Genomic DNA, 18,812 nt, shown 5'->3' on the forward strand with positions numbered 1-18,812 from the left:
ATTCAAAATCTAATATGGCAGCCATGGTCATGAGCAGCAGCAGCAGCAGGAGCAGGAGCAGCAGGAGTAGCAGCAGCAGCAGCAACTGCGACTCTTTGCTGGAAAAGTAGCAGCTAAACAAAAAGTCTAAAGAGTGCCAAAGAAGAAAATGCAATTTTCTGAAAAACCCATTAAATGTTAGCCAGAAAAAAAGGCAAGCAAAGCAAAAGGAAAAAATAAACGACGTCGACTACAACGATGAGAACTGCAAATAAAGCAAAAGCAACAGCAGCAGCAGCAGCAGCAGCAGCAGGAGCAGCAGCAAAAGCTGAAGCTGAAGCTAAAGTTTGCTTGGGTGGGAGGCGGGGCCAGTGATAGACTAGCTATGTATAAAAGTATGTGGAACTACTCCTGCTACTCCTGCTGCTGCCACTGCTGCTGCTATATAAAATGCCGAGCATGACTTGTGTGTTTTAACAGGCAGCGCCTTTTGCATGAAGCCATTAAAAGCACTTTAAGCCAACGGGAGAAGCTCAAACAATGAGTGCCTTAAAGCTGAGTCGCTCCACAGCTGCAGCATGTCCGTGCTGAGCCACCACATTCGCATTCCCATTCACATCCTCATCCATATCCACATGTCATATACAAGGCTCCCAAAAGGCGGCGCCTGGCGCAGGCAGAATGCGCTGATAGAGCCATTTACGCCGTCAGCACATAATGATGACAATGCAGGCGAATGGGTGGGTGTCTCTCTCTGTGTGTGTGTGTGTGTGTGTGTGTGTGTGTGTGTGTGCAGCAGCTGCTGCAGCGTCTACTGACGGATTTCCATGGCACATAACAAACATTGCCTTGGGCCACGCGCGTCTGGTATTGAAAGGCGCAGGCGATGCTGCAGATGCAGACTTGGCCAGGACGAATGGAAGCAGCCAAGCAGGAGCAGCAGCAGCAGCAGGAGCAGCAGCAGTAGCAGGAGTAGCAGTAGTAGCAGGAGCAGCAACAGCAGCTGTTGTTATTTCTATGCCATGTCCTCTGTCTGTTCATTTATCTCACAGCCACTGTCTGTGCACGCTTATGTGTGTGTGTGTGTGTACGTGTGTATTTGTGGCAAGGATATATGCCTGACGATGAAATTTAATGGGGTGCTTTGATGCGATTGGTTTTCATATAACGCAGGCGCTTAAAATCATCGAATCATTCAAAAGAAAAGTGAGCTGACTGCTCCACACACTCACACACACACACACACACACACACGGGCTGAGACAGACGTGGCTGGAGCAGGCGCCAAGAGAGCGCCGAGCTCCAAACGTTGCCTGCCAGAGCAAAAGACAAAGAGGAGCAAAAAAAAAAAAATGGGAAAAAAAGAAAAACACGCAGCTCGTGTATAAGAATTTTTCTGCTGACTGAAAATAAAAGAAATGTCGAAAAAATACGATAGGAAAAAGGAAAAAGAGGAGCATAGAAAAGCTGAAGCTGCTGCACACTATATGTGCTTGTTTGTGTTTGTGTGTGTGTGTGTGTGTGTGTGGGGCATTTTGCTTGGCTGAAGTTGCCGACTCGCTGTCGGTTTTTATATAAAAGACAGCGAGGCACGAGGATGGCGATGGCGATGGCGATGGCGATGATGACGACAACTGAACTCAACTCGACTCAACATTGAGCCAGAGCTGAGCTGAGCTGAGCTGAGCATGAGGAGAGCCACAAGCGCCGAGCAGCGCTGACCGAGGCGAAGGAGTCGCGCCGCAGCTTGTCGTGGCCTAAAGTTCTCGCCAATACGCACACAGCCAGCTGCCACACCAACACACCAACACACACATACATACGCTTTGTTTGGTCTGCGCATGAAGAAAAAAAAATGTAGAAACTTTCTTTCATTTTATATTGTTTGCATTTATTCGAGAGTTGTTTTTCACTTTTCACTCATATTTCTAGTACTACTATACAAAGAATGCACAATATTCACAATATTCATAGTATTCATAGTATTCACATAGTATTCATAAGTTGAAACACATTTTATTTATATTCAGAAATCAGCTTGTTTTAAGTCTTCAAACTTGTTGAAGCTTCTGAGTCCAGAGTCTCTATGCACTTTATAGACAGACCCATTAACACTCTAAACCAGCTGCCCCCTTGAGGGGGTGTGGCCCATTAGTCAAAGGCTTCTGCAAAAACAAAGGCAGCCGCAAGGCCTAAGCAACTCGCGAGCTGCCATGACAAATCACTCGACCAAATTCAAGTCTGTCTCTGTGTGTGTGTGTGTGTGTGCAGTCAAGCAGCAAGCAACAAACATTACACACACACACACACACATACATGTACAGCGCGCAGCTTATCGATTATTGTAGCATACTTACTGGCGAGAAATTACTCTTTCACTTATATGTTATATATGTATAGCAGGAGGAGGCCCCCATTTAGATTTGGGGCGAGCTGCCAGCGGGAATTACTCAGCTTAGTTGAATTTTGAGCTGAATCATGCTCAAGTGCAAGTAACGGCAATTTGCTGGACAGTGTAAGCGCCCCAGCTACAGCAGGAGCTGGACTGTCGCCTGTGGGCAGGCTGCTTTAAAAGTTCTGTTTTATGAACTCGCAAGTCTAGTCAGATTACTTAGGTCTATATACAACATGACAGGCACACACAAACACACACATACACACACATGCACACACATGCACACCTACACACCCAGAGAGATTTAGCCAAGTTGCAGACGCAATGACAGCGACTATTTAACACGCATCATAGCATGAATTTTATGTGCACACACACACACACACAGACACTGAGACAGACAATGGCTGTGCGTGTGTATGTGTGTGTGTGTTGTGTGTTGAGTGTAAAAAAGGAAAAACCAGTGTCAAGGTTAACGACCAATGAATTTATTTTGCTTGAATAAATTTTACGATAATGAGGAAATTGTCGTTGTCGTTTTGGGTATTTTTAATGGCCGTAATGTTGGCGCTTGCTACACGTTATTCTGATTGTTGTTGTTGTTGTTGTTGTAGTTGTAGCTGTTAATGCGCCTGCGTCTTAATGCGCAAGCGAGATGCCAAATATACACACTTGCATGCGTGCAGATGTGTGTGTGTTTGAGTGTGTGTGTGAGTGTGTGTGTGAGTGTGCGTGTGTGTGTGTGTGAGTGTGCGTGTGTGTCTGCCTTTGTTATTAAAAAATGTCAGACAATTAAACAGCAGCCATAAAAGACGAACCAAAAAAAAAAAAAAGAAACAAAAACTGAGCCAAACACACTTACACACACACATACATACATATATATTGTGTATCTTTGTGTGTGCGTGTGTTTTGCCACATTAATATAGTTTCACGATTTGTTTGTCTGGGCCGGCGCTTATCAGAAATGCCGCAAACGTTTTTCAATTTCCGGCTGGCACAGTTTCCGCTGGAACTGTAACTTAGCACTGGACTCGGAGTTTGGCTGGCCTGAGCCGGGCTATTCCTGTTAAAGGACTCGCCGTGCGCAACTCCATTTTACGTAACATTAATTCTGTGATTTATTAGGGTCACGTGACCAGCGCAACGGACGAGTGAGCCGCCCGAGTCACGCGGCTGCCAGACGCTGCGACAGCCGCTGACCGCAAGCACAAACACACACACACACACACAGTGCAGGAGCTGAGCAGGAGCAGCAGCAGGAGCCGGAGTTAGCAGAACTCATCAAATGTAGCTAATTTAAGCCAAATCAGTTGTAGTCAAAAAGGCGTACGAAAATAACGCTTTATAATTCGTATATATGTATGTGTATATGTGTGTATATATGTATATGTATATGTATATGTATGTGTATATGTGTGTATATATGTATACATATATAATATAAGGAATTTCTTAGTCAGTCGCAAAAACAAGTTCTTCACTGAATGTGTGTGTGTGTTTGTGTGTGTGTGTGTGTGTGTAGGTGTCATAAAGTGCATTCACATGAATGCGATAAAGTTTATTGTCAGCTCGCTGCGACCTGGCTGGCAACAAGAAAAATTAATACCAAAGCATTTGCCTCTTGCTGTTGTTGTTGTTGTTGTTGTTGCTGTTGTTGCTGTTGGCAGAGATCGCACACGCCTACGCAAACATGTCGCAACTGTCATTTCAGCTTAAGTTGGTCCATTGTACGTTTATATTAGTCGCGCGGGTCTGCCTTCAGATAAAGAGCGAGACAGTGCGACAGTGAGAGAGAGAGGGAGAGAGAGAGTGAGAGGCTGAGAGCTGAGCAACAGCTCCTACAGCGACTCCAAGTGCTGATGATGTTCTTGTTGTTGCTGTTGTTGCTGTTGCTGCTGTTGTTGTTGTTGTTATTCGCCGTGTGTGTCTTGTGTGAGAGCAAAGAGTTACGAGCTGTGCGTCTGACTTTCAAATTCATTTCAAGTGTAAAGCGATATGTGGCCTGGCAGGCAGACAGACAGACAGACAGACAATGACTGAGAATGAGACTGAAGAGGAGAGGAGGCAGGAGGCGGGCAGCGGGCGGTGGGCTTGGGGCCATTGTGGAGCCTTCCTTGTCGCGTTGGGTGACAAACTTTTGCCTTTGCTTAAGTTACAAGTCATGTTCAGCATTTTTCCCGATTTCTTGGCTTTGGCTAAAGCAACAACAACAACAACAACAACAGCAACTAAAATACACACAAATTTTTATTGAATTTGCAAACATCGACAATGGATTGCCTGAAAGCCTTTGCCATATGCCAGTTAAGCTGACACGCCCACTGCCATCGCACACACACACGCGGCTAAAAATAAAATACAAATACAAAATATCAATAAATTTATATATATATAGATTTTTGTGCATTTATACATTTTTAAACTAAGCTTTTGAAATCCATTTTTGGGCTTATGGCTTTTTTTAATGCATTAGACACGAACAATAACAACAACAACAACAACAACAGCAACAGCAACATCAACAGCTACTATCTCGCTTTCACACCCACACCTCATCTCTGTCTCTCTCTCTCTCTCTCTCTCTTTTGCACTGTGTGCACATTTAAGTCTGGCATTATTTTTATAACTATGCGTGAAAAGCTTTTTTTTATTTAAATTTAACAAAAAAAATTTAAAATGTAAAAATTGCAACGGAAAATGCCAACAACAACAACAACAACAATGACAATGAAAGCAGATACATAGACAACATTCAGTTGTTGTTGTTGTGGCTGTTGCTTTTGCACAGTCGTAAAGCAGCTGCAGCAGCGCCACCTTCCGGCCAAACTGAAAGCATAGGTGCAATCTGCAAATTGAGCCTGCTCACTATTAGAATACCCTGTAAACGATAAGTGAATGCGTTGTTCACATACAAATTCAATGGAAACGAAACGAATCGCAATGGGAAAATGAAAAATTTGAATAGTCAAGAAATTTTGAGATAAAAGTGATTTAACAAATAAATATTTACTTGTTTTAAAAAATTAATAATACAAAAATATATGTAAATAATAATAATAATAAATAATAATAAAACAGAAAAATAAAAAATATATATATATGATAAAAAAAAAAGAATAATAAAAATTCAAAAAAATATTTTAGTTAAAATTATTAATTAGTTAAATTATTAATTTACAAATGACTTTCGAAAAATGAAAACTTCATCAATAGATTCTAAAATAAAAGAACATATCAACAAATTATAAAATTAGAATTGAATAATTATATTAGAATTAAAATTGACAAAAATATATTTTTAATAATATGGAAGAAATGCATATTATAAAAATATAAAATATATATGTTTTTTGTTAATTCGTTCGTTTTCAAATAAATCTGTCTACATTTAGGCTTTATATGGTGTAGGCTATAGGGTGTAAATTACAGGGTATGTGGCTCACAGTCGACCCCTCTCGCGCTTTAGCGCTTAAAAAACACAATAAAAAAATGCATAAAATTTGTTTGTGTATGCAAAAAATTACACAAAAGAGTTTGCAAAATATTGCTGTAAAAAAGAGGGAAACAAAATGGAGATGTGGCAGGAGAGTGGGAGAGAGACTGAGATAGATATAGAGACACATGAGCTGAGAATGAGATGGAATGAGAAATAAGCTTAAACGGACTTAAATGCAATTTAAAATGTTTCAATGGGATCAAAAATGAAATAATTCTATGTATATATCAATTCCAATGTATATATAAATACATAAATTCACATATATCTCTATGTATACATAAATGAAACAAATATATATATATATATATTTTAAGTATATGTATGTATAATACGAATATATAATAACTCTAATATTCTGATCTAAATATAATAGCAAACAAATTTGGAAAAAAATATTAAATTGTAAATTTATAAAATGTTTTTTATATGTTTCATACAAAATGTGAAATAGTTTATTTAGTTATATAAACATATATTTTTTCTGGCTATCGTAGCTTTTGTCTGTTGTAATTCAATGGCAGCCAGCCGACGGCAATTGCATTTGCTCACCTGTGCTATCGCCTCACCTGCCCCACCTGCCCCACCTGCCGCAGCTGCCCTAATACCTGTCATGTTTTTTGGGCACCTGTGGCCGCTGTTCCTGCTGCTGCTGTTGCTCTGGCATTAAGTGCATTCATTAAAGCAACGATCGACCACGCCCACCGGCTACCAGCCCACCACTTTGCCCACTTTTGCTCTCGCATTTCACGCGCTCAACCAATTGGAAAATTTACACGTGCAAAATGATGAAAAATTGCTGCGGTTTTCTTTTGATTTTTTTCCATTGTCGTCATTCGAAATTGTTTGGCATCAAATTGGAAAAACCCAAAAAAGAAATGGAAAAGCAGACCAAAAAGAAATAAAAAATATAATAATAATAAAATGGCAAAATATTTTTTTCCTGCAACATTTTCATTTAAAGTTTAAAAGCGAAAAAAGGCAGAATATATATATGTATATATATATATATACTTCTTGTTTTTATTTTATATATTTAAAAAACAAATATTTTTTCTGTTTTGCTCGTTTTGTGTGTTATTTAAATGTGAACATTGTTGTCGTTTTGTCATTTAGCTGTTGTTGTTGTTGTTGCTGTTGCTGTTCTTGTTGCTGTTGTTGCTTTGTAATATTTTTAATTTTGCGCAGGCAGCGACATAAATCATTTTGTCGCGCATTGCAAAAATTCCAAAAGAGCAAGGCGAAAAAATTACAAAAATTTTTAAATTAGCTCGCAGCACACACACACACACAGACGCACACACAGAGACAGAGAGAGTGTGTGTGTGTGGTGTATGAAATGAAAATAGGGGGGCAACTGGGTGGCCCAACTTGGGGGCTGGAATTAAATTTTCATATGAAAAACTCAGCAGCGCCAGCAACAATGTGTGAGTGGGCGAGTGGGCGGGGCAGGCGGGGATGTTGGGGATACGTTGGGGAAACAAAGCCAAATAGTAGAAAATTGGAAAGATGAAGTTGATTGTGATAGCAACAATGTGCCTTTTGGGGCGCGGGGGCGTGGCCAGCAATAGGGGTACGCCGCGGAGGGGGGGCAAAGAAAAAAAAAGCAATTTTCAATTTTTCTACACAAAAATGCGAGCGACGAAGCAAACGCTGCTAAAAACTTTGACGACAGACAGCAAAAGGCAGAGTGGGCGGGGCTGTTGGGTAGAGGGGGGGCCACGAGGCTGCTGGGTCGGGGTAGACGTTTGCGCCTTGCAGTAGTCGCGCTGGCAAGTGATAAATCATTTCAACTGTCACTTTCGAAACACAATTTTATCTAAACACACACACATACATACATATACATATATATGTAGATATATATGTATATAGAGATAGAGTGGGAGAGAGACAGTCAGAGCTACAGATACAGAACAGACGTTGGTATTTGGGGTTCAATTGTTGTTGTTGTTGTTGTTGTCTGGGGTGGCTTCTATTTCTAAATGTCGAAATGTCTGCAGTATGGAAAATTCATTCTATATATATATATACATATATCTATATATGTGTGTGTGTTTGTATGTGTGTCACTCGTTGTTTGAGCTGCATTTGAACTTTGTGCCTTGCTGATAAGAATGCATTGCATTTGGTGTGTTTTAGTTTTTTGATTTTCTATTTTTTTCTGTTTTTTTTTTTCTCATCGGCTTTGTAATCAAAATGACAGGCCAAAAGAGTCTAGCGCCATTTATCAGCACTTAAGAGCGTGAGGGGTGTGGGCGAGGGGGCTGAGGGGGCGTGGGGTAGTGGCGTGACACTCAAAAATAGTCGAACTATAAATAGCGACGGGAAAAGTTGGGAGTGAAATGGAAAATGGGGCAGAAACGACAAATATTTCGATTTGTTTTTATCATTCTTGAAATTTGTGACAAAAACACACGCCGGCTATTTAAAATATCATAAAAATCAACAACAACAACAAACTTGAAAAACTATTTGGAAAATATTTCCTTGTCGTTTTTTTTTTGCTGCTCTGCTTTCTGCTTTGCTGTTGGCTCAAGTTGTGGCGCGCACATTTTTGTCAATTTATTGATTTAACATTGCATAATAAGCAGCCAGAAGAAAAAATCGAAAAACAAAACACAAAATCATTAACTTGGCTTTGGCGTCTACAAACAAAAAAAAAAAAAAAAAAAAAAAAGCGCCAACAGCAACAGCTACAGCAGCAACAACAAAAACAACCTTTATATTGACTGGTCGTTGCGTCTTGCCACTCAATTCGCTTTGAATTCGCCTCGCACACGCACACACAGCGCGGCAGTTGACTAGCGCCGTCTCGCTTGCACGAGCGCGACAGCTGCAGGCAGCTAAGCAATGGCGCTGCCTTCTTACGATATAAGCAGGCGGCAAGCAGCCAGTGTGCTCAACTTACGATACAGCGACGGGGAAATCACTTGAGTGTGCATGCCAGTATGTGTGTGAGTCTGTGTGTGTGTGTGTGCGCGCCTCTCTCAGAGAGCGCTTCAGCGCAGACTGTTTGGCTCGGGCTGCCGTTTGAGTAGTTTTGTGTGTGTGTGTGTGTGTTTTTATTTTATTTTTTAACTATAAAAACGACAATAAAATTTTTAGTACAAAGATTTATGTGCGAACAATTTGGTCTTTGTCTCTGCTCAGCTCAACTCAATTAATTTGTTTTGCTTTTATTTTTTTCGTATTGTTTTTGTATTGCTGATTGTTTGAGCGCATTTTGAATTTGATTAAACAGGTGCGACAGCTGCGACATCTAATATGCCATTAATATTTTTATTAGAATATATATAAATGTGGGATTTTTTTGTTTTTTAAACTAAGCATTGTCAACCCTCGACTGCAGTTTGTGTGCACGATAAACACCCCACAAAAGCGTCCATAAAACGTGCCCATTACTACCAAGAAAATTGGCCATTAAGAAAACGAGGCAGACGCCTCAATGTTGTTGTTGTTCTTACTGTTGTTGTTGTTGTTGTGCTGGCCAAGTTAGAATTTTAAATAAAGGTGCGACGCCCTCAGTGAGCAGAGGAAGAAGCAAAAGAAAAAAAAAAAACAGGAAAATAATAGAAATTGGGGCGCGAGTGTTAGCCACCCTCTGAGCTGGCGACGCCCAGGCACTTGGCTTCATTCAATGGGCCAATAAACCAAATTATTATTAACGCCATTCTCATCTTATTTTGTACAGTGTTTCATTTAAAGTTTTATGCGCTCAAAGTGCCCATAAAGCTGAGAGCAGAGGCCATAAGCTACAGATAGTTGTGGGCGTAAGCTCAAAGCGTTCCACCTGTCACTCAATGTGACTGTCTGTGTGTCTCTCTCTCTGTGTGTGTGTGTGTGTGTGGCTTAACATATTCAACATACTGTCAATATTGCGCAAATCTTGAAAGTTTGACAAGTGTTGCAAATCGCGTGCGACAGTTCGTTGAGTTGAGTTCAGGTTTTTGCCGGCAACAGGGCTTAAGAACTTAAGAACCTTAGATATGATAGCTTATACATACAACTACATACATATGTAAATATATATATACAGATAGATAGTTAGATACTTTATCGCAAACAATATTATTGATTTTGTTAATTAATGAGCGGCTTTTCCAATTTCCCCTTTGCAGGACGATGGTGTCGAAGAGAATGGTCCTCACCTGCCGATGCTCGCAACGCAGACGCCTCCCGGCGGCTCTATTCCTCAGTCTTCCTTGGCAGTCCTGGTAAGTACTTGAGCTAACTGTAAACACCAACCCGCCCGACCCAATCGAACCTTTATCAGTCTTACGCGCCAACTGACGTCAATGTTTCCATTAGATTTCATTGATTTACAATATCGTATTTGGTTTGGCTTTGTTTTTGTGCTTTCTATTTCTTTTTTTTTTTCGGTGGTTTGTTAAACGGAAACCTGCCGCATGACAGTGGTGTAGCATTGTTTTTTTTTTTTTGCGATTGTTTTGTTGCGCTATCGCCGGCACCAGCAGCGAGATCTGTTGGCCAGATTGTGCCAAAGAGTTAACGTTAATGGCAGCGACTGCTAACAATGGCTGCCTCTGCCTCTGCCGCTGCTGCTGCTGCTGCTGTCTCATGGCCAGGCGCAGTAGGTAATTTCTATAATGATATACGAACTTGCCACTGGCCACAAAAAATGCCAAACAAAGGCAACTGCTGCCCCAACTAGGCTCATCTCAACTGGCCGCCCTCCTGTCCATGTTTCCTGTTAATGGATCAGCCACTGCCACACAGTGCATCACCTGGCATTGTGCAGCAAATATAACGATTTCATTTGGATTTTATTAAAAATGTATTTCATTTTGTTTCATATTATATAATAATAATATATAGTATATGTTGTAGTAGGGCAGTAAGAGAATAGGGGGAATAGTTCTAGAGTTAACAATCAATTGATATAAATTTATCGATACTTGCTGTTGGTCTATCGATGATCGAGAATAGCTGAAGGAAAACGAGAGCTAAGTTTTTAGTGGAAGGCGAAGAACTTTATGAATAGATCTGGGGGGATAAGATTTGTGGCTAACGAATTAAAGCCTTTTATATATTTATCTGTATGTGTATATTTATACTTTTAAAAAAATAATTGCTTAAAATGCGCATTTAAAATCCGCTGTAAATAAATTTTGGGCTAGACTTACAAATTTTTTTTTCTATGCCACTAAATTGATCAGATTTAAGAAACAAATACTTACAGAAGGTTATATAGTTATGATCTTTAGAAAAAATTTTTTTTTCTAATTGCAGGATATTTTAATTTCGCATCATATATGTGATTGGGCATCATTATATATACATAAATATATTAATATATCACATATACCATATATGTATGTGTATGATATATTTCTCAAATTCCATTCCTACAAAGTGTTCTCAATTCCCTTGCTCGATTTCATTCTTTACTGTAGAATATATAGCATATTAATGTATATATAAATATTATACAATTATCGAATTCCATTTCTACAAATTCTATATCATTCTTTTGCTCAATTTTGTTGCCTAATGTAACATATAAGGCATATCTATATAACTATATATATTATATTTATCAAATTCCATTCCTACACAGTCTTCCGCCTTCTCTTGCGCAATTTTGTTGCCTAGTGTAGCCAAATTGCCTAGCTTAGCCAATGCATTGGCTATATGTAGTAAATTATTTATTTACTTATTTTTGAATTTATTTATAGTGTTTATTAACTTAAAATATATAATATTTATGAAATTGCTTGCAATCGTTTCGATATTCATCGGTAAATTAATCACATGTATGGGGACAAGGAGAGGGCGTGGCTCAAACTTAAAAAAAAAAAAAACCGAAATTTTGTATTAATATTAGCAACGTATGTGCAAAATTTCAAGGCTCTATCTTTAAAGTTGCAGTTAATGCCTCACTATCGGTATTTTTGCCCATAGTGCAATGGGGCGTCGCTTCAGCTTCGCAATGCGTGCCAATTACATGCAGCTTTCTTCACACACACACACAGACTCTTTCTCTGTTCCTCTCTCTCTCTCTCTCTCTCTTTCTCTCTCTGTCTATGCTGTAATCAAAATTCCAAATGCCAGCAGGTTGCTCACTCGAGCAATTCGTTAAAGTCAATTTGCAAATCATTTTTCCATTGAAACTCTATCTACGTCCACGTGAAAATACCCAAAAGGAATGAACTTGCGGCTCACCCAGCTCAGCCAGTCAGCCATTCGTCCGTCTCTCCGTCTGTCCATCCGTCCATCGTCTCTAGTCTCTCTGCTTTGGTCTGTCGTCTCTAAAGATTTAGCCACACAGCGCCTCACACTCCTTTGCCGCATCGATAATAATGATTTTCTTTGAAATGCATACTTGAGCTCCAGCTCCAGCTCCAACTCCAGCTCCAACTCCTGCTTCAGCTCCAACTCCAGCCTCGACTTTGGCCTCGTGGCTATGGCTTAAAAAACAGCAACAGCAACAACAACAAAAAAACTGACAGACAACTTTGTGTGCGCTGCAGCTTAGCTCCCTCTCCCCCCGCCTGCTGCTGCCTCCTCCTGCTGCTGCTGCTGCTTGCTTAGACTTCGATGGCTTCGAACGTGGTGTAATAATACTAAATTGTTGCTGATTATCCTTTTGGCGGTTCGCCTTTGGACATGTTCTTTGGCCTGGGCTCTGTCTACGTTTTTGGCTCTGTCTCTGGCTCTTTTGCATACGCTGGCCTCGCTTTCTGTTCTTTACCTGAAAATGGCGTCACAGTCGCTGAGCAGCAGCAGCGGCAGCAGCGGCAGCAGGAGTCGGAGCAGCAGCCGTTGCTCTTTGCATCTGCAACTCTATTTCGACTCGCAGCTCCGCCCCTCTCGACGCTCTTCTCCGGGGCCCTCGCCGGAGCATGTGTGTGCTGGCTTGATATTGAAAGAAATCAAGCAAAAATCAAAGCCAAAGCCGCCAAAAAAACACAAGCACACACACACTCACACACACACATACAGCCACTTCAATGGAGTGGTGTGGCTTGAAGTGTAGCCAAGAGACGAGGCCCACTTCAATAGCCACATAAATAGACTTGGAGTCGCGCTTGACTCTGTTACTCTTTGGAAAATCGTGTGGTCCGTTGGCTTTTCTACAACGTTTCGATTCTGGGGTTTTTTTTCCTGCTTCTTCTATTTCTTATTTTTTTTTGGGTGCTTCATTTTTATGCTTCACTTGGCCGCTTTGTCGGCACTTGAGCCGTGGAGCGCTTTTCCACTCCGCACGTTTTTCGCAGAAACTTTTCTGTCGCGCTTTGGTAATTACCGTTAAATGACCCAAGTCGCCACAGCCAGCCTCCACCCGCCGCCCGCCGCCCAGCGTCCGTCGCCTCCTGTCAAACTGTGAGCCGACGCAGTCCTTGACAATTGTCAACTGCCGGCCGTTGCCTCAAGGCTGAGCTACAGCTTCGCTGTCTGCAAATTAATTGCGGCCCAGGCCGGAGTCAGAGCCGGAGTCAGTGAGAACTGGCCTAAGCCCCCAGAGCCACAAGTTGTCCAACTCGGACGGGCCAAACAAATTTTGCATACCAAATGCTATTTGTGTTCGCCTCGTTGTTGTTTTTCTTCTGTTTGTTTCTGATTCTGTTTCTGTTTCTGTTTCTGTTTCTCTCTCGCTCGCCCAACTCGGCAAAGTTTGTTCGAAGTTGCACTTTGCATTTTAACAGACGGCGACAACTTCCAGCAAAATCAATTAACAAACAATAAACGTTTGTTGGCCAAGCCAGACACGTATTTTATTTAAGTATCTAGAATATTAAAATGGGATCAGACACGACCTGTTCTGCGCGTGAGTGAGAGAGAGAGAGATGGAGAGAGAGAGAGAGAGAGTGAAAGAGAGGACGTTGAAGAGTGACAAAAATTGAGGCACTGCGTCGGCGACATTCATTGAAACGTTTTTGGAATATTTGAACGGCTTGCGTTGGCTTTCTTTAATGCGTTTTGCTGCGGCTGCAACAACAACAACAGCAACAGCAAAAACCATCTGAAAGATACTTTTGTGTGTGTGTGTGTATGGCCATTGGCCGGGCTTAATCTGTCGCAATGCCTTCGAGGCCTTGGTGAGAACCACGAACCACCCAGCGACCGCCGACAGTCAGCGAGCGCATCAACTTAAGACGATTATTTATGAACTGCGGGCCAGGGACAGGGCCATTGGCAATGCCAATGGATTGTTAAAGCCAACTGCAATGGCCGCTGGCCGCAGGACACTGACATCGACACCGACACCGTCAAGCACCGACACCACAAAACATTCTACATGTGTACAATGTAGCAATGCGTGTTCGATGACTTAAATGACAACGAACGCGCAGGGGCAGAGGCAGTGGCAGACAGAGATGAAGATGGAGATGGTGATGGAGCTGGAGTCGGGAGACGATCTTTCGAGGAGCTGCCTGAATGCCTGGCGCAGCTGTAACAAAAGTCCAATGCGCAGTTCACAAAATACTCTTAGCCATGTTATTACAAGCGGGCTAAATGACTGCCAAAGCAGCAAGACTGAAAGGTGGCGCAGCTTCAATCAAAACGGCCGAGATGAAGGCAGAGATATATGTAGAGAGAAGGAGAGATATATAGATATAGATAGATAGATACAGAGATAAATATGAAATATACAGATATATAATGAGACACATATATTTATATGATATTAATATATTTATTTTATACATATATTATAGATAGATAAACATACTGATATATGTATGTATATAAAGATACATATATTTATATATATTTCTATCATATTTATACATTTATTTTATATGCCCTCTTGCTTGGGCCAGCTTCAACTGCCAAAAAAAAAAAAAAAAAAAAAAAAAAAATACAATAAAAAAATAAAACCAAGAGAATAACCCGAGTCTTGGCAGCTCGAGTTTGGCTTTAGCTAAGCTTCGCCTTCAATTTGCATAATGCCCCAGGCTCGGGGTGATTAAGAGCCAAAGAAAATCAAACTTTATGCAGAGCCATAAAAACGAGCAAATATAATCAACAAAGGGCAACTAGATTTGATTTGCGTGTGAGAACGCCGCAGCAGCAGCAGCAGCAGAAATCAAAAGTTGAATGAAGAATAAAAAAAAAATATAAAATTTAATTTATACATCCACAATTTATATATATTAAATGTTCAGCCTTTATACGTATATCTCTTCTTCTTCTTTTTTTTTTTTTTTGCGTATTCCGATTTGCTGCATTTGATTTGCTCCAAATATTTTTGGTTCACACTTCGGGCTGATGCCGTAGGTTCCATAGTTTTTTTTTCTTTTTTGATTGATTGCCGTGCTGCCTCTGCTGCACAATGCGTGTGCGAGAGTGTGTGAATATATATCATATTTTTATGGCAACAACAACAACAGCAGCAACAACAACAAGCTGCGGTCAAAGTCTGCACGAAAATTTTAAACATTTTTGTTTTCTACACCGTTTTTTGTCTTTTTTTTTTTTTTTTTTGGTTAGCCGGCAGGCGAACTGTGATTCGAGCCTGGGTCACACACAGAAAAAAAAATAAAGAAATACATATATATATATATATGAAAAGATTTATTGTGCTGCGAGCTTTGAGGTCTGAGAAATTTTCGTCAGGCAGCGAATTGAACTTGTTGAGGAAGATAATTCATCTGTTTGTTTGTTCGTTTGGCGAGATCGGGTTGCAGCATTTGTAGCTGCTGGCGTTAATTAAATTAGAGTGAAAGATGGGCGTTACACTCTCCCCACCCCACACTCTCTCTCTCTTTTTCTCTCTATATATATATTTATATCATAATATTCCTTTACTAAACTCTCAACTTTCATCTGTTGTTTTCATTGCAGACAATTTCGGAACGAGTGCAAGCGGTAAGCTTTCTCCTTGATTCATATTTATATGCATACATACATAGCTAGCCCGCGTCGCTCGGCCAATGAGAACAGACTCACGCCCAGCTGCAAAATGGCCACGAGTGCGATCTGCAGCCAGCCAACCAAACTCCGACTGGCCAAGCAGCCGCCGAGCAATCTGCAACATAGCGTAACGCTCTCTAAACTGAAAACTGAAAACTGAAAACTGAAAACTGAAAATTGTATGGCTTGTGACTTGCTGGCTGCCTTTTGATGCGCCCTTCATTTAGCATTTGACAGGACCCATAATTATAAACGGGCATAACCCATCATCAGCATCAGAGTCAGCGTCAGACTCAGACTGGGACTGCGACTGGGACTGGAACTGGGACTGAGCAGGAGGCAGAGTCAGAGTGAGGCTAAAGGCTGGGGCAACAACAACTAAATGCTGGGCCCATATAAATTTTCTGATTAAGAGCCATCTTATCATTATTATAGACTGTGCGCACGCTCGGGCTCTGCTCTGACGCTGACGCTGACGCTGACGCTGACGCTGACTCTCTGACTCTGGCAGGGGCGACATGCTGCAAAGAGGGAGTGGTGGGGGTAGGGGCACCAAAAAAGAAGAAAAACAAAAAATAAAATACCGAAACACACACACACACACACACACACCCATATGAGTGTAGTCGTGCGTGTGTGCGGCAGTCTCTGTGCCCCCCTTAAAGGCATTATAGGGATTTAGTTTTTGGGATTTCGATTTCTCACACAGCGCAGCAAACGGAGCGAAAGAAGATGAGTGAGAGCGAGAGGGAGTGAAAAAATGAAAGAAATACGAAATGTGTAGAACATATTGTTGCTTGGGTTTCGTTTCCGAAGATTTCCTGTGAAATACTTTAAGCCCCGGCCCTGGGCAGGCCAGGGAGACCAAAAAGAACAAGAACAAGAACCAAGACCAAGACCAAGACCAAGACCGAGACGATGACGAAGACCGAGACAGAGACCGAGAAGCGGGACTGAGACCCAGAATAACAGAATCGATTCGGTTCTCAGTTTTGTGTTGTGTTGTGTTTTGGGTTAAACATACTTGAAATTCTTGTTTCAACTCTTAGGCTGAAGCGGTGGCGGGTGTGGGGGCGGGGGCGATGCCGTTGGCGAGGGGGCGGGGTTGTTGAGGAGCGTGCATCGGCTCTTTTTCTCTGCGTGTGTGTGTGAGTGCCTGTGTGTGTGTGTGTGTGTGAGTGTAATTTAATACGCTTTCGAAATTAAGAGAAATATATATAAATATAAATATCTATACATATATGTATATGTATTTATTTATGTCTGTGTGTTTGTGCGTACATCTACATACATACATACATACATACAATCTCGATATGGTTGGTAGGCATGAAAGGTCACAGCGCAAAGATTTAAATTTGAAATTAGTATGGCCGCATCGAGCAACATAAATAACAACACAACCCAAACAACAACAACAACACAACAACATTTGGGCAACACATTGACAACCATGTCTTACAAAGCCTTTGTGGCTGGCTAAGAGAGCTGGAAGCGTCTAGGAAATATTTCATTATTATTAGACAGTTGCTGAGCAGCCGCCGAGTGCTCGACTCCTCTAACAAGGCAGCTCATTGATTTGGTCTATTATCTAAAAAAAAAAAAAAAGAAGAAACTAGAAAAAATAACAGAGAATAGTTTGTTAATTTATGCAGCGACTGGAGCATGTTATTAACTGTAATTTGCATATTATAAAGCCCCAAAAAATATCAGATATTTTTAATGATTTATATTTCAGTTTCTATTTGGCTTTGTTTTGCTTTGGCTTCTGTCTCGGTTTCAGTTTCTCTTTCTGTTTCTCTCTTATTTCATTCTATCAAGTTTTCAATTTTCGTTGTTGTACAAAAGTTTTTCCAGTTACTGAAAGAAAGCCTTTTGCAAATGTCTGTCGCAAGATTTTCCCAGCCCAAAAGTGAGAGGGGAAACATATTCCGGTTGTTTCTTCTTTCAATTTTTTTATATTTATTATTATTATTATTTTTTTTTTTTGTCATGTCGTGACTGATGCGTTATAATTTTCATGCTGTTAAAAAAGCATTTTCAGCATGTTATTAAAAAAAAATAAACAGACACAACAACAACAGCAACTACAGCTGCAATGTCTGCTCCGTTCCGTGCCTTGTGGCTCCGCCTCGACTTTTGTTTGCCGCAATTTGGATGTCAAAATTCAACGCCAGACATTTAGTTTTTGTATGTTCTTTTTTACTAAGTGCTAAACGAAATTACACACTTATGGATTGCATAATATTATGTTGATAGAGATTGTTTTCCAAATTATAATAATATATAATAGCTGCGAGTAGCTGAAGCAGCAGTAGCTGGAGCAGAATAGCTAGAATCTATATCTCAGGCAAGTTCGCTTCCAATGGGAAGTGAATTAAACTAAACACGAGCTGTAGCGAATAAAATATGCATGCAAACTTCTGTCAGTCTGTATGTTAGTTAAAGTTGCGACTTGAGTCTAGCAGTTGAGTGCCACACGAGAGCAGAGCAGAGCAGAGCTGAGCAGAGAGAACACCCAAAAACAAATTAAATGCGTTGCCATTAATCTTGAAGCCAGCGAGACGCATATCATCATCATGTACACACACACATATACATATACTTATATATATGTAAGTAAGCTGCACGTCTTTGGTGGCTCCACAGACCGGCTCCAGCTCCGGCTCCACAATCAAGGTGAGATGCATTTCAACATGTCTCATAAATTCGTGCGGATTGAGCGCAAAAACGCGACGTTCGGTTTCGGATTTGCATAAAACTTCAGGACTGCACTCTATATACATATGTATGCGTGTGTGTGTGTGTATGTGTGTAACGAACAAGTCAAGTCACAAATATATATACATATATATCTATATATTTATATACGATTCTTTAACTGCGTTCATAAATTTGGCAAATTTGACAATTATGCGCATTAATAATAAATAAAATTGACAATAATTGAATTTGAATAATTTGATTTTGCATATGTAATAGCAGCGAGCGAGACAGGCAGATAGAGAGAGAGAGAGAGTCATATGGCTAATCTGCATATAAGGCGGTTGCTCTGAC

The 18,812-nt window shown here is 40.7% G+C and overlaps 1 protein-coding gene and 1 pseudogene across 3 annotated transcripts in view; both read left to right on the plus strand.

Moving 5' to 3' along the window:
• The window catches only part of LOC6572471 (homeobox protein homothorax), a 121,765-nt gene that overhangs the window by 84,801 nt on the left and 18,152 nt on the right, over positions 1-18,812 (plus strand). For all 3 annotated transcript variants that reach the window (XM_015166441.3, XM_001998542.4, XM_015166440.3), the window contains exons 9-10: positions 9,995-10,090; positions 15,687-15,710. In XM_015166441.3, coding sequence (XP_015021927.1) covers positions 9,995-10,090; positions 15,687-15,710 — 120 coding nt within the window. The remainder of the gene's footprint in view (positions 1-9,994; positions 10,091-15,686; positions 15,711-18,812) is intronic.
• Positions 15,717-16,809, plus strand: LOC122756899 (annotated as a pseudogene).

This window comes from Drosophila mojavensis, unplaced genomic scaffold (assembly GCF_018153725.1).
Source record: "Drosophila mojavensis isolate 15081-1352.22 unplaced genomic scaffold, ASM1815372v1 contig_19, whole genome shotgun sequence".
Classification (NCBI taxonomy): domain Eukaryota; kingdom Metazoa; phylum Arthropoda; class Insecta; order Diptera; family Drosophilidae; genus Drosophila; species Drosophila mojavensis.